This window comes from Choloepus didactylus, chromosome 19 (genome assembly GCF_015220235.1).
Source record: "Choloepus didactylus isolate mChoDid1 chromosome 19, mChoDid1.pri, whole genome shotgun sequence".
NCBI lineage: Eukaryota > Metazoa > Chordata > Mammalia > Pilosa > Megalonychidae > Choloepus > Choloepus didactylus.
In genome coordinates this window covers 44,885,625-44,902,280 of record NC_051325.1, presented here as the reverse complement: position 1 = coordinate 44,902,280, position 16,656 = coordinate 44,885,625, and the positions used below count along the sequence as shown (strand labels likewise).

The following is a 16,656-nucleotide window of genomic DNA, read 5'->3' as shown; positions in this document are numbered from 1 at the left end:
ACCAGACTTCAGGGAATCTTCTCAGATAAGGGCGTCTCTGATTAATCCTTAGTTACACAAAGATCCCTTTTCTTAATACTTGGTTAAATAATGGTTTTACTGATTTCTGGAATAATGAGTTCCAAGCAGCAACTGAATTGCTACAACAAACCATCCAGGGGTCTTTGCTGCATAGGCAGGCAAAACTCGTCTTAACAGGGAAAGGATTACATATTAAAGTGCAGCAGAGCCTACCATCCACTGATAATTTTCTGCTATGGATCCATCATAAAAGGCGGCCAAATTCAGTGTATTTAATCCAAGGAGATGAGAGCCCTTAGTCTGTTACTGCATGGGTAGCATCAACCACAACCCAGAGTTCCCAGAAAGCAACTGAGTCACTCAGGCCACTTGTTTTGGGTCAGATTTAAGAACTCAGGCCATGGCATCAGATAGGTCTAAATCAGCCTTCCAGTTCTGCTGATTTACAAACTATATAACCTGATTCAGCCAGCTACTTCACCTCTGAGCTCCAGTTTAAAAGTAAAGTGGAATAAGGATACCTCAGGATTGATGAATGAGAGTGCAGATACTTAAGACCTTGCCTAGGACGCAGTAAGTGTTAAAATATCAGCTATTTATTTCACCCCTATTCCATTTCCTCCTACTACCCAAAAAGAATATCATAATTTGACGCTAAAGATGGAGGAAATTAGATCTGATCCTGATCTTTAAACAACTGACTCAAGTTGTCTGAGACCTTACTTGTCCATTCTCTCAGTGGTTCACAGTGCCCAAGGCCATGAGACTAACAGTCATATATCCCTTAAATAACTGTGGGCTAGATTTCTTATAAATAAGATCCCATCTACACTCTCACTGGGATAGTGAAAAGAATATCCCAGATATAGTGCAGAAGCTGAGTTCTGGTCTGGTTTCACTATTAGCCAACACTTTGGGTGAGTTAACCTCTTGGGTTTGCTTGTCTGTACAATCTTAGATTCTCTACCTCTTATACTTAGCCAGTCACTTATTAATGATTACAATTTAACAAATGTGAATTAACTTGTTATAGGCAACATGCTAAAACTGTAATTTCAAATGAAGGTGTGGTCTAATACCAACCATTTTAAAGGGTACTGATTCATAAAGTTGTGTATTAACGCAAGTTAACCTGTTTCATCAACCACAAAATAAACATGTCCTACCTCATAGGCTGCTGAGATAAAATGAGAACTGACTCAATCCAAAGAATCTTAAATTTTCATCTTTGCTTAGCACTGAAAGTGTCAAGTGAAATGCAGAACTGTCTGAACTTCCAACTGCTTTAGTAAACACAACCTTACTTGCCAGTCAAAAGTCCTCTTAGCATGTCACCCAGGATAAGACAATACGGACATACAGGAGGCAGGCTGTTATTCAAATTCACAACACACCAAATTACACCTGATTGGATTTTTAAGTTCCCAGAGCCCAAACCACACATATTTCAAGCTAAACTTGAATCCCTGGGACCTTATCTAGACTTTAACTAGAGCTTCGCTGTCCAATATTGTAACCACTAGCCACATGTGGCTATTTTAAATTTATTTTCAGTAAAATTTAACAAAAAATTAAGTTCTTCAGAAACCCTAGTCACATTGTGAGGGCTCAAAAGCCCCATATGGCTAGTAGCTACCATACTGGACAGTGCAGATGTAGAATACTGTCATCATGATAGAAACTTCTATTATATAGCACACATTCAGAAGCTTAGATCTAGGTCAACACCTTCTTTTTAATGAGGAGGAGCCTGAGGCACCAATGTTGTGTAATTTGCTCTGGGTCAGAGATTGACAGAGTCAAGGAGACTTCCTTGGTCCGGAGACCCTGCCTAGCATTCTCAACTCCACCACTGTCGTCCCTGCTCGCATCTATGGCCTTTTTCCTACGTGGCACCTCACTACGTTGACTACTCCTTAAGGCCAGTCAGATGCTGGCCTGGCTAAACTGGTCATCTCAAACACAGGCTTCTATTGCACAGAAGCCCTGGAGAATCAAGAGCCTTAATGATTATCTGCACAGAGAACATTTCAAGTGAGATATTAGTCCACTGAGGTACAAGACAAACATATACAGAGCAACTATTTTAAGCTTCAGGAGTATGGCAAAGAAACCCTATTTTACTAACCCATCTCTGTTCTGAACTACAAGACTTAAAGTGAGAACTTACTATTGCCCTCAAAGGTACAAGACCCTTAAAGTAGACACTTGTCTTTCACCTAATGCTCTATAGTGAGTCAGATTTTCACAAGGATATCCCTGCACTGAAAAGGCTTCTCCTTTCCCAAAAGGCAAAACTTAAAAGGAAAAAAGGACTTGTCTAACCTGAAAATAAACCTTCTCAGGCCAGCTCAATTAGGGCAGGCCCATTCCTGCAAGCTTGTCCTCCTTTGCTTCTATTAAGTGAGCCCCTAATGCCTGGGAAGTAGTGGAAGTGACTATAAAACTCCTGTCTATGCTACATAGAAATCCACAGCTCAGCTTAAGCTGCCTTTGTCTCCAGTGGGCACAGGTCTCAGAATGCCCTGTGTGGCCATAAGGTGTCAAATGTGTTGATGTGCTGCTTCATGTTCCTATTACTAACTGAACCAGGAAGCCTTCTCTATCTAGAATATCACTACTAACTATGCTTGAAATGTACAGACTTTTCTCTGGAAGAACAGCTGTAGTTCTAAGTAGGCCTAAACACCTCACCTACTGAGCAAGTATATATTCTATAGGGATGTAAGAGTCTTTCCACTGTTAATCATATAACTGGCTCCTTGAAGATTTTTATGCTCCGAAGGACATCTCCCCCTTCCTAGTTATCAATTACTCCAACATCATAGCTATAAGGAAGTACAAGTATTGAACTCCAGCCATGGTTCTTGAGAAAGAACAAAGAACATTACTTAAGAGACTAACATACAACAAAACTAGTTATAGGCCTCATACAAAAGCCAGGACTCCAGAATGTGACCAGCAGCTTATTTTTGATCAGTCAACTTACCTGATTTTTGTTAGTGGAGATAGAGTAGTACCAGGTCCTATTACGTGCTCTTTTATATACTTAATCCTTACAACTTGGAGGTAGCTATTATCTCTACAGACAAGAAAACTAGGATCAGGGTTGTAACTTGCTCAAGGCTGCCCAGCTAACAAGAGTTGAATTCAAGCTTATCTAACTCCAAAGTCTATATTCTTTCACTGGTGGGCATGTGGACTCTGTCAACTGTCTTTCAATAGGAAAGGAAAAAGTGAGGCTCAAAAGGAGGAGGTGAATTCAAATCTTGCTCTAGTCTAGTGGTTCTGAAACTTTAGTGTATACCACATCACCTGGTAGACTTGTTAAACCCCAGATGGCTGAGCCCCCATGCCCAGAGTTTCAGTCAGTAGAGTTGGGAGATGCCTAAGAACTTGCATTTCCAATGGGTTCTCAGACAATGCTGATGCTGCTTATCAGGAGACTACACTTTGAGAACCACTGTTTTATTTAAATACTCCCATTTCAATCAGCGTCCTCAGTAGCTGAAGACTCCAGTTAATTTAATTTAAAGGTAATAATACCTTCCATAGATCAGATCCTCAGCATTCCACTAAGCTGTGCTGATACCTCTCAGGCCATCCCCACCCCACTTACCTTCTGAAGCTCCTGCCTTAGCCATTTTGGGAATATAAACAGGAAAATACCCTCTCACTCTTTATTCTCCACTTAGTCAACCAGTCCTAACAGATGACATCAGGATTAAATAGCTTGTTAAACATGGAAGTAGGAGAAAGGATTAGAATTCCAATGAGACACAAAGTAAAACGGCTGCAAAAGCAGTTAACTATCTCTCCTACTTAGGTAAATGTTAACTGAAAGGCAGAAGATATCTATTTAAATTAGAGTATGATAAGTGTCAAGCTTTCATAAATATATATTGAAAAACACTGTGTTCTCGTCTTTAAAAAAAAAAAAATTTCATGTACACTTAGGTGACCAATGGGGTACCTTAATCAAGTGAAGCAAAATACACATCTTAGCCAAATAAGACAGTAAAGCCCATATAAACCAGTTTCTTTCTCCAAAGCTTATTTATGGGTCACCTGCATTAATATGAATCATTTAGGACTATTAAAAATATATTTTAAATGTAGTATCAAGCGCTCAATGTTTTTTACTTGTTCTTCAACCAGCTGGTGAGCTCCAGAAGAGAGGGGTTCCCATTCAGCAATGTAAAGATTTGCTGAAAGCATCTGTATTGAGCATGTCTGAGGATGAGATAGCCCTTGCCCACTTTTCTACTAAGCAAAGCATGTAAATTTCTACCGAATAGAATAAAAAGTTATTCTGTAGAACAGAGGACAAACAAAGCGTCAGTGGAAGCCAGAGAAAAGTAGTTACTTCTGGCTTGGTTGGGGCCTGGTGGTGATTGCAGGCAGACTGCACTGGAAAGAAAATGATACCTTCAATACGGAAAAGGCTGAGATGTTTCAAACCTTCAAGGGTTTCACAATACTTAGTCCTTCCTAAAAAAGGTAGTAAAATGGAGATGCATTGGGTATACCTATCTAAATCTTATCAATTCCTAAATACGAAGAGGCATTCTAGGATAAAAGGATATAACATGATCATAACATGTGAGAGGATGCACACAACTTTATTTCTGGGAAACAGGGAAAGGAGGTCTTTCTTCTAAAAATCAAATTTTTAGTAAATGTACTTCATATATTTATCTTTATGTTTGCCCAATCAAAGCTACCTGCATACATACTTGATACGTATTCAACACTTTTTTGTTTGCAGTCACTTATGACCACATTTCATCATATTGTACTATAAACAAATTATCTCCTCCAAAATTTGCTCTTAAGACAAATACTGTCTGAGATCTAACTTCTAGAGGTTAGCTCTGTCCTAAAGAAATTCTATCATATTTTCAGGACTATAAGGAAGAAAATTTTGACTTACTTGCCCAACTAGTTTCTGTTTCCCCACAGAGGAAAAAACAAAACAAAACAAACCTTGTCTGCTGAGACAACTTCCCTGACATTCTGGGAATGTTAGGGTAGAGCAAACATCTATAAAGGGATATGAGGTTCTGCAGAATGGCAAAAGTGCCTATTTTCCTATCACACCGTATTCAAGGAAGGAAGGAGACGGTACACTGATTTTTAAGGGAAAGAAGTAGCAATTATGGTCAGATTACCACCAGCCGAACCTGCACTGTCCCCACCTCATCTGGCCTTAGACTTTTGGACTGTTACTGGCACTAATTACAAGACTTTTCAAAGAGCTGAGGTGCCTAGCTTTGACAAGCTTTCAGTTTGGAAATCAAGCCAGCAGCAACAGAAACTAGATAATCTGTGCTCCTCTCCCCTTCTGTTTCCTTTCCCAGTTAGCTGGAACAATGAAAAGTGTGAGGTGTGATCAATTCCTCGAGAGGCTCATTTCTTCATTTTTTTTATGCTGAATAGCAAGAATACTGACTATTCTCATTTCTGGGGGGAAAAAAAAGCCTAGATAGTAAGAAGGCACAGCAAGTCTTAACGTTAGTCTTGATCACTTTTCTAGGATTCAAGTCACTGTAAGTAATATCACCATGTATTCTGCACCTTCCTCTGAGGAGTTTAAGTTTTACTGTACCACCCACATCAAGACACTCCATGGGTTAAAAAGGAATCATGTATTTCAATAGTTGCATAAAGTTAATTTCCCAGGATTTTAAGCACTGAGTCCAATGTCTAATAAGATTTTCGTTTAAATCTGTGAACATGATTTCAAATTCTTTATTTAAGGCAGTTCAGTTCAAGGATTTAAATTCTTTCAAATATTGTCATATGCATCTCTCCCACAGCATGTGAGCATTTCTAGTCACCCTGACAAGCTACCTGCTCAGGGAAACTTGAAAACTACTTTTCTAAAATGAATGCAACACAGGTGTCTGATACAAAAATATAATGGGAAATAAGTACACCAAACTGAAAGTTAAACTTTTCTTCTATTCCAGGTGAAAAGGTTTGATAAACATATAGGTATTCTAAAAATCCATTCTCCAGAAGTTATAAAATAAGAATTTAAACACTTCTAGAAATGTAAGGGTCTAGGTTTTCATTTTCTTTAAGCGGGGAAAAACCCTTCCAGGATTAAGAATAAATGGAGACATCACTCTCTTTCACTGACAGTGAAATATTAAGTGCCAGAAAGTACCTCCCATCCCCATTCATCCTGGTATGACAGGAACCTTTGTACTGATGCCCACTGAAAACTGGAACCTCAACGGAGGAAGTGATTGTGCATACCTACAACTTGCTAATGTCAAAATGTTCATTCTGAGATCCCTAAGAGTTTGTCTTGTTCATCTGCTTCTAGTAATTACAGTTATTTACTTTCTGAATGTTTGTATAGATGAACAGAGCAACTTAAAATTTCCATTTACAGTTAAACATAAAATTTTAGCTTCCTAAGTAGATTTCTAAATATCGCACCATCCCAAACACAAAGGGGGAAAAGTCATTCACAACCAAAGATTCTTAAACTGTAACTTAGGCGAAACAAAGTGGTTTGCACACAGCAGGTGCTTGTCACTGGGTGACTGAGGTTGCCACAAAAAGTCAAGGCAAGCAGTAACCCTCTTGAATCTGCCAGTCTCAGATACACAACAGTTTCATATTCAAGTCTCCCTAAAGAACCCCTTCCCCCCACCTTGGGTAAAACTTCACAATAGATATACACAAGAAATTAACTGACTAATGAAGCAATCTCTGAAAAATAAAATAAAAAAATAAAAAAATAAAAAAAGACTGTCAAGGAACCAAAAATTTTGTTCTAAGCTTCACCTTTCATAAAATAACATGTTCTCTAAACCTCAATCCTGTGAGGTTTTACATCAACTTTACAGGTGAAGAACTAAGGCTCTGAGATTAACCTGTTCAAAGACCTAGCTATCAAGATCAAGAACTTAAATTCAAATCCACTTGACTCAGTCTCTCATCCTGTCCACCATTACATTGGTTGCCGGATTTGGTGTAGGGAGAGTGGGACCGCTGCATAGACTTCATTCATATTCTGAATCAGAGAAAACTCGTATGAAAGAAGCCCAAACTTTGAAGACTTTTGGATGCTCTCCTTATATATCGAGGGTGACAGAGCCATGCAGTATCAATAACTACTCATCCTCTCATTTATTTTCCCATATACAATTTAAGAACCATATTTTCCTGAGACGTTTGCCCTTGAAGACTCTTTAGGCCCTATTTTGTAATTTCTGTACTACAAAATTATTTTCTCTGGCCTATCTTAAATCAAATATTAAAGTCTGCTCCTGTTACAATGCTTCTATGAGGATCCTTCTGATCAATGGTGTAAGAGCTCAAGTAAGATCCATTAGGCTAAAACTAACAGACATTAGCAAACACTTCCCTAAATGACTTTGGTTTATTTCCTTTAAGTAGCACTTCCAAAATAACAAATACAAGGCAATTCAGTATCAGTATTAGCTACACTCATGAGCCATGTACTGAAATTTTTACTGATTTCTAAATTTTTTCATGGCATTTCTCACATGCCTTATACTCCTTACAACTATTAGCATGGTGTTTGTTACTAAATTTTCATATCCAAGCTTTATTATTTAAGGCATTCTTGTTCCCAAGAACAACTATTTCACAGGAAGTTGAGTTAGTCTTTTTGAGCAATCATTTGATTAAGGAAAAAATTAAGGTAACTTTCAGGGGCTTTGACTCTTCAGTTAAAAAGAATGGGAGGGGGAATGATAGAAATAGTGTCCTTTGATAAAACATGCTGAAGTCGTTTTGTAGTTTAAAAAATCTCCAATAATGAACTTGGCATTTCTTTTATTAAATGTATCTGAAAGGTAAGGCTCTGGGTGTCTTTAATAGAAAATCCACAGTTCTATTAAATGAGGAATTGGCCACATCAATAGACTTCCTGCATTTCTGAGCCTATTTTCTCCTTTGGTACATAAGTTCTTTTGGCAACAACCATCTTGCCTTAGCCTTAGCCTTTAAAAAGTAAGAACCAGATATATATTTGGCTCTTGTTTAGCCCAAACTAGATATAGAATCACCACCTTTGTTTTCAAGTTATTGCTTTATAATTGGAAGAGCTCAGGGTAGGCTACATGTAGCTCACTGAGGTAAAAGACTCATCAGCTAATGTTATATATATTACTGTTCACTGTATATTCTTCATGAAGGTTTAAAATGTGAACAAGGAATAGCAACGAAGGATAGTAAGTGTCACCAACATCACTACTTCAAACCCAATATTCAAAATAAAGCTCCATTTCAGAATAGAAGCTGGCTGATAAAATTTAAATTGTAAAACATACAGACAGAAGCATCTTTATAGCTTATGAAAAGTAGAATAATCCTTGTTTATAGATGAGAAAACAAGATTTGGTTTCCAGGCCAAGTTTCATAGTAAAACAGGGACTTAACTAGATTTTTCGGATTTTTACTCCAATTTTCTATTTTACCACAGCTGTTCAAGAGCCTAATATCTTCCAGCAGCCTCCCTCTCCACCTTCAATATCACTGTAGTTCCAGCCTTAACACCAAAGCATCTTTTGAAGATCTAACATTCCAGGTACAAGAGGTCCAAGCTATCTGTTCCAGCAGATAATTAAGGACAGGCTGTGACACGTGTGCCAGCTTACCAATCAAAGCTCGAGTGGGGTTTCTGGAACCTGGACCAAGGAAGTATCCTAACCACAAGGGAAGGTGAGTAGGGGCAAAAAGAATATTTTTCCTTTCTTGGTTTCTAGTTCTCCCACAAGTCCAGGCAATCTGTGTTATCCTCATTAAATTGAGATTTAAGGTGCATAAAAATGTGGTGTCTAGTAAACTTTCAAAATTAGTTCCCTTCCCTCCACTTCCTTTTCTGCTGCTGAGCAAGGACTCAGATAGCTGACTATAAAGGAACAAAGGAGCTCCCTTATAAGAGTTAGGTGCAGTAAGGGGTCTTAGCCAAGGAGACCCCCAAATGAAAATGACACTGATTCTGAAGCCTGCTATATTAGTCCCCTGCCCAAGCAGTAATATACCTATGAAGCTTTATAAATCTCAGCATTTATATAAATGGTAACCAGATTAAAATTTGGACTTTTATTAAGTGGCAAAATGGTGCATTATTCTAGTAGAGCACTAACATTGAACATAAAGTTTGTTTGTTTTTTGTAAACTCCAAACAGCCAAGTACATCTCATCCAACAAACGGCTCTGTCTTAAGTTGTGACAAGAACTATCTTAAGTTCTGATACGAAAAACAATACAAAGAATATTTAGGAACAAGTGTTGGGTTTGCTTTTGTTTTTAAATTTAGCAAAATGTTGGAATATGCAGGGATCTCTTAAACCTCTCCTCAACATCATCCCCACCAATAAAAAAGTCCCCATAAGTCTGGTTGTTTTAACACCTTTTGTTGGAATCTATCCAGGTGTAACTCAGGAATGCTAATGAATGGAGTTCCCTGGTTCCTTAAACCAGAGAAACATAAAAAGTTAACTTCAGATGCTCAGAGAGGGGAATTAAAGGTCTGGTAGAGATGTGCCTCCACCTCAAATGTGATGGGAGTGCAGAATAAAGATGTATATAAAAACATTTACTATGCATTTCAGAAAATTTCTCAAGTACAACATATAAAGGTGAAGGCAGGGAGACAGGTAAGTGGATCTGAAGACTTAAGCGGCGTCTAGTTTGATGACACTATAATCACAGTAGATTCCAGAGATGGCACTTCTCTCCCAGTTTGAAAAGTAAATATTTAGAATCCTTCTTAAACATACAGAATAAAATAAGTTTCAGTGTTTATTTGTTGTTAAACCATTTCAAACTATCAACCATTTCCTAGAACATTAGCAAAGAATACCAATAATATATAACAGTCAATCAGCTGTAAGCTCTCTCCCACCTAATCAAGTCCCTGCCACCTGCCCTCCACAGTGCCCAGGCCCTATGCTATCAATACAGAGCACACAGTCTGCACCTAGATACACAGGAGTAGGGTGGAGGAAAAGGCAAAATGCTAATTATTATGTGTCAATGGTCTCTATTTTAGATTTCCTACTTCAACTACTGGCCTGGAACCATGAGAATGGAAACCTGCTTCTCAACTTCAAATTTACTAGGCATAGCAATACGGAGAAAAGAAGTGATCCAAATAATACTACTTGAAGTTTAAACACATCTGAAAGCTTCCTTTAAAGACAATACCTCATTCACTTTTTAGGGGTCAATTTGGAACTTCTCCCATCCTCAACTTTTCACCTTAAGAAGTCATTCTCAACTGTTTGTCCAAATATCCTTATTATGCAAAATAGCAGTTTCAAATTATGGAAACCACAGGACACAGAAAATTCTACCTCTAAATGCAACGAATTGACTACACTTTACTTTTCTTTCAAGAGGGTTTGCCTCGGGATACCCCCTCAAATACTCATTTCAAGCATTTCCATAGCCTCCTTCAAAAGTAAATAATTACATATGAATCAATTTCTTCAAGTGAACCTAGAATTTTATTGGAATTCAACACAGTTTCATATTGGAAGGATGCAATCCTTCACAAAACATGCTTTTGGGGAAATGATTCTGGGGTTGAAAAAAGTCAGTTTTATTTTGTATGGAAAATATGGCAAAAATTATTCAAGATGCACATATACATTTGCATGTAATGTATATATGCATTCCTACCAACAAAAATGAAATAACGTGTACAATTTCGGAATAATTCTGAAGGTTCCGGAAGTTAAATTTATCATGAAAGTATAACAGAATCATTTTCTGTACCATTAACAGAAGACAACTGTTATTGTAATTGATGTATACAACTCAAAGCTTTTTCTAACATATTTACAGACTCAAAAGGTAGACATTTTTACGCACCACTCCCTACTGAAAAACCAAACAAAACTATCAATGTTTTTAATACCATAGACTAATTTTGGAATATAAGCTTTAAAACATGTTAAGAATCTCTGGCATGCATATAAATTGGTACTAATTCACTATGACCCCAAGCAAATTACTGAATTTCTCTTTCAAACCCTCATAATAATTCCCCATTTTTACGCTGACAATGAGGGAAAGGTCAAACCTTTTTTTTTTTTTTTTTTTGCTACTATTGGTAAAATGAGATTTGGGAACCGACCTGGGTTCCTATTTTCTACTTCACTTTATTCAGTTCACAAAGAAAACCTGGAGTTGGCTATAGTGAGCAATATTATCTGGCTTTCACTTTCTAAACTATGAGGTATTTCTGATTCCTTTGGCAAGTCCTGGATTTTCTTGTTTTACAATGAACACGGCTGTCTAAAATTTGTGAGATATAATATGCTGGTTATCTAAAAAGCACATGTTGACAGTAACTGTTTCATTTCAAAATGTAGTATAAAGATTCTGCAGCAGCTCACTAATTCTGAAAAGCTGCCCCCAACGAATCTGGCTGTAATGCAAAGACAACACTGGAGGAGCCCAATGTTTAAGTGTTTCCGGATTGAGTCTAAAGATTTGCCAGATTTCATTTGAAGGTGTTACCATTCTTGAGTTTTAAAAATATGAGCAGACATTTCAGAAAGCCACATCAGCCTTCTCACCCTCTACCCTAACCAGTGTCCAAAAGCACATAATTTCAACTATGTATTGCAGAAACAATTCATATTTAAGATTCCCCCCATCAAATCTGAATCTGTTAAACTGACTAGAGTCAACACAAGATGATGTCAAAACATGACCCCATAACATTTCTTAGAATTATCACTGCTCGGGTCAAGTATTTTATTTTGCTCATGCAAGTGATCATCAGCAGGAAAAACAAAAACAAAAAAAACCCCACACTTCAGAGTAGACAGGCAAAAACTTCAAGTCCTTGAAACAGCAAAAAAAATCACTGATGCCCCAACTCGACAGACAGACTAGGCAGCCTGTACTTTAACTGCAATAGTGCCCTCAGACCCACTACAGTTAGTGCTGCCAACACTTAGAAAGGAAGTCTTTTCCCCTAGATACAAAAGAAAGGTTATGGTTTCTACTCCTGAAACTTCTACTTCACTGTCAATATTTTCAATTAGGAATACATTTCACAACTAACAGATTTTTCCAGCAGTTGAGTATGGGCCAGGATGTTCTAAATTCCATGCTAACTGCTACAGTTTAACTATTGGGCCCAAAAGGGGGAAAATCTGATTTCAGGGGGCGAGGGCAAGCAAGATGAGTAATCTTTAATTTTAATATATGAACTTGTCCACTTAAAATCATACTTAGCAAACACCTCTTAAAATAAAGATCAACGACATGTCTGAACATAATTAAGCATTGATTTTTATTTTTTAAAAATTGTCCTTCATAGATGCATAAATCAATCACTAGTTACTGGTGTGTTACTTGACACAAGTCCACAGTTACTAACACTACATCTTTCCTCTAGACAAAATTCACAGAGACAATTATTCCAATAGCAAGAAATTTATAGAGGAGGAGACAGAGAAAGTCCTTTTTCTCTTGAAGGAGCAAATTTAGATAAAAATTAAGAAAATTACAAACTGTCATATCCTCCCCCTCTCTCCTTTTTCAGCTCTACTAAGAAGGTAGAGATGTGCAGCTTTTAATTTCTTCATGCTAGAATCATTCCTAGGGCATAGTGGCTAAGCTCGATGTGGATTCCTGGGCTTTGGAATCCACAACCCACTGCCCTTGGGCAAGCTAGTAAACCTACCTAAGCCCCAGTTTCCTCATCTATAAAATCGACATAATAGTACCTAACTAATAAAGGTCCTTCTGAGGATAAGATCCAAAGATGCATGGAAAGAGCTGAGAGTCATGCCTGACAGACAGTAAGTGTTCAATAAATATTAGCTGTTATTGTTGTTACATGTATACAGACATATTCTAAAAGTCTGCAGAGTTTACTTCATTCTCTGTAGCAAAGTTGGTAAAAATATAACCTACCCAACAACCTAGCCCACAAACATTCACATGTTCAATAGTCTCTTTGTCTAATTTAGTTAAATACCATGGAGGTTAACTTACAAGGAGAAAGGGCTAAATTTTGTTATATTACTAAATATATAACCTACTCGGCCCAGCTTCTAAGTCAAAACAATTCTTTTTCTCTATTAAAATCCTACATTCCTCCAAGAAGGTCAAAAGGACTTCTTACATGCTCACCTGCCACATCCTTTCTTTGCTCCCGCATCCAGAATATACTCTGTGGCTGTTTGGACTGCAGGGCCTCATCTCCTCCCTCTTTTAAAATCCTGACAGGTTCGCTAAACAGGTAGTTAAACAATCCAACCCCTGACCATTCTCTCAGCACCTGGTCTTGCACAAGACCCAGCTCAGAAGTCACCTCCTCTGAGAAACTTCCCCACCCCCAAACAAAATTAAGTCCCCTAAGCCCAAAGCCTTTTGGGCATAAAATGTGCCCCAGTACTTACCTTATAATGAACTAATCATGTCTCCCCCAATAGACCGGATTACTTGAGGGCAAGAGCAGTGCTTTGCAGGTTCAACTCTAGCACCAAGCACAGTGCTTGGCACATGTTAGGTGCCCAACAAATGCTACACTTTTAACTGATTTTCTCCCTGACAGAGGACCATTTCTTGCTATGTCCCATTTCAAAATAAGAACATAAGACAGCTCTCAGTAGAGCAGGCTAACACCATGGACTGCAGATTACAACATCAGAAAACCAAGTCATCAGCTTCTCCCCCTGGAGAAGTTCCCAGAACCCAAACTCAAGTGAGAATTACATACCATCAGAATCAGAAAGAATTCCCAGCACACTACAGAGGGTACCTTCTCCTTCAACAGAACTGTTGGAAAGCCCATAGGGGTGAGCTTTTTATTGGGGACAGGGGAGGGGGATTAATCTTCACTGGGTAACTAACGTGGAAACATGCAAATAAATGCCTTGATGTGGCTGAAAAGAGTTCAAAAACAAAGATCTGGGAAACGCAAGCTAACCTCCTGAAAATAGTGGCTTCTGAAAAGGAATGAACAGGAAGCAGAGTGGGTGCTGGCCACTTTTTGTTTCAATAAATGAAATCCTTTTTTTCTTCCCCGCACCACAGCCCAAAAGAAAAAGCCAATATACTAGGTCCAGATGAGATGCTCAACCTTTCTTCATGACAACTACGCTAAACTGCATTTCTGAGAAACACTGCTTTGGGAAACTTGGCCACAATGAAAAAGTTCTAGGCACTAGTAACTTAATTTTTAAGAAATCAACATGACAGAGTCCAGTATGTACAATGGGTGGCTCACAGAGAAGCTGCAAACTTTTTGAAGAGAGGTACTACCATCTTTGTAAAGAAATGAACTTGGAAAAAACACTGTCAGATCATGAAGAACTCTACAAAGAGTGGTTTTAGTTTTAGAGCCGTAATTCCTATCATAAACATATTACAGAAAAAAAAAAAATCAACAGTTGCCGAAAGGAATCTTTCATTCTGAGGCAGAAAAGGAAGCAAACCAGAAACAGAAAGGGAATAACCCCCAAAATGAAGTTCTATTTGGAAAAATTAATGGTAATCCAATCTCCCACCCTTCCTTCCCTGGTGAGGTCTGTGATTTTTAGGGCTTTGCTCTGCAAAAAGCTCTTTCTGGGCAGCTCAAGGAAGGAGCCGAGGGAGGGAGAGAAAGACACAGGCACAGAAAGGAGAGGAGAGAGAAAAAGAAAATGGCGCAGAGACTAAGTCCCGACCGTCGACAAGGCGACTTTCCCGGGAGGAATCCGGGCCCGGAAAGGCTCCCCGAGACCCGGCGGCGGGCGATGCGGGGTCTCCGTTGCCCCCTCTTGGGAGGGCCGCGATCTGGGGGGGCTGGGGTCCCCGGAAAGGGGATCCAGAGGCGGCCCGATGGGAACAATGGGGCCGGTAAGCGAGGAGCCGGGACTTAGTCTCTGGGGCGCCATGTCTGTCCTCTGCCGGGCTCCGGCCGGGCACCGGGGAGGCGGCCGGCTGCTGGTGGGCCCGAGGTCGGAGCGGAGTCGAGGGGCCGGGGCGGGGGACACACTCACCATTCAATCGGAAATCCGCTTCGATCTGGAGAAAGAAAAGGAGGCAATATAAAACAACAGGCAAATTAACCTTCCGGCCGGTGTGCGCGCGCGACCGGGGGCCTAGTCCACCCCGCGCCCACCAGAATGAGGGGACCCCGAGAACGACCTAAAAGGGCGGCTATCCCCCCAAACTGTAACTTCGTGGCCTTGGTCCAGGGCTTAGGGAGCCGATCTCCTCCGGCGGGCGGCTCCTGCCGGGAACTCCGGCCTGTCAAAGCAGCCGGGCCGGGGCCTGCGCCGGGGGTCGCAGGAGGGCCGGGGCGGTGATTGGGCGCCGGGAAGGGTCGGGCGGGGCGTACCTGGGAATCGTTGTGGAGATGGTCCCCGCTCATGTCGGCCGGAGCGGCGAGCGCGGCGGGCGGCGAGGGCGCACGAAGGAGACGCAGACGGTCGGGACCGGGCTGTGCAGGCGGGCAAGGGCTCCCAGAGGCTCCCGCAGGCGCGGATAAGCAGCGACGGCAGCGGGCCTAAGATTCCAGGAGCGGCTAAGGCAGCAACAGCGGCGGCGACACTGACTGCCTGCCGGGCGGGCGGCGAAAAGCAGACCCTAGCAGTTGTGTAACAGGCTAAGTTCGCATTTCGGCCCACTGCGCCTGCGCGGCCGCTTTTAAACGGGACGCCGCCGACGTCAGAGACTCGCGGAAGAAGGCCGAGGGTTGTGGGACCCGCCTCCTCACGGTTCGCAAGGAGGACCAGGCTTTGCTTCTCAGGCCACGCCCCTAGCCCTCGCACGGCGCTGTGATTTGCATAAGGATCGGCTCCTCCCATGGCCGCCCACCCAGAACAACCTTCCAGTCCTCTCCCGGCGCCTTTTCTCGGAACCCAGGATGGCTCTGCTAGACAGTGCGCACGCGCTGCCCAGACACCGCCTCCGGACCCCGGCCGGCCGCACGGCCACGTGGTGGACCTTTAAAGGCCGCGGCGAGACCCAGCCAGGCCCCGGCAGAGTCTCAGCATCTCCCATGAGCTGAGGAAACTCGATGCTGCGAGTACTTGGGCGGCGCAGGTCCCAGAGCGCTTACCAGCGCTTCCTTGCTCGCTAACCTGGCGCTGAGGACACTTGGCGGCAGCTGCCCCTTCTCCAGTCTTTGTCCAGGTCCTTCGCTTTCTGGATATGTTTCACGTCCCCTTAAGAAAATTATTTTACTTTTTCAACAGCCAGAGTCTAGGTTAGCTCCAGTTTCCGGCTGAGACCATGTGGCCTTGGGCCACAAAGAGCCTAATTTCATTCTTTAATTCTACAACTGTTTACTAAGCATCTACTATGAGCCAGGAATTGTGCAGAGAAAGGGGATGGTACCAAAGGGGTGGAAACACAACCTGGCGCTGTCCACTGCTTTGTCCCCAGCATGTTATTAGGAATGGGGCGGAGAGAGTTAGGGAAAGACTTAATAATGTTTGTGGGACATTTACTGCGTATCTTGTTCTGAACTTTCACAACAGCTCTGTAAGTTTGACTTTAAAAAGTCAAACTATCTCAGAGATAAGTGACCTACCATCACCTACCTGACATCTATGCTTAGATGTCTCGCAAGTTTCTCTGGGCTGAACTCATCATCCTCCTCCACCCAGCTAGAAAACTCCACCCTGGACA

At 40.9% G+C, this 16,656-nt stretch overlaps 1 protein-coding gene across 3 annotated transcripts in view; it reads right to left on the bottom strand.

The window, feature by feature from the left end:
- TOP1 (DNA topoisomerase I) overlaps nt 1–15,646 on the bottom strand; it is a 97,177-nt gene extending 81,531 nt beyond the window's left edge. For 2 of the 3 annotated variants that reach the window (XR_005213223.1, XM_037812465.1), the window contains exons 1-2: nt 15,362–15,646; nt 15,021–15,045 (exon numbers count right to left, since the gene is read on the bottom strand). Coding sequence is in view for 2 of the 3 variants with exons in the window: in XM_037812465.1 (XP_037668393.1) it covers nt 15,021–15,045; nt 15,362–15,394 (58 nt within the window). In the remaining variant the exon portion in view is untranslated. The remainder of the gene's footprint in view (nt 1–15,020; nt 15,046–15,361) is intronic. The other variant, XM_037812466.1, reaches the window with a different exon arrangement.
- Nucleotides 15,647–16,656: the final 1,010 nt, after the last annotated feature.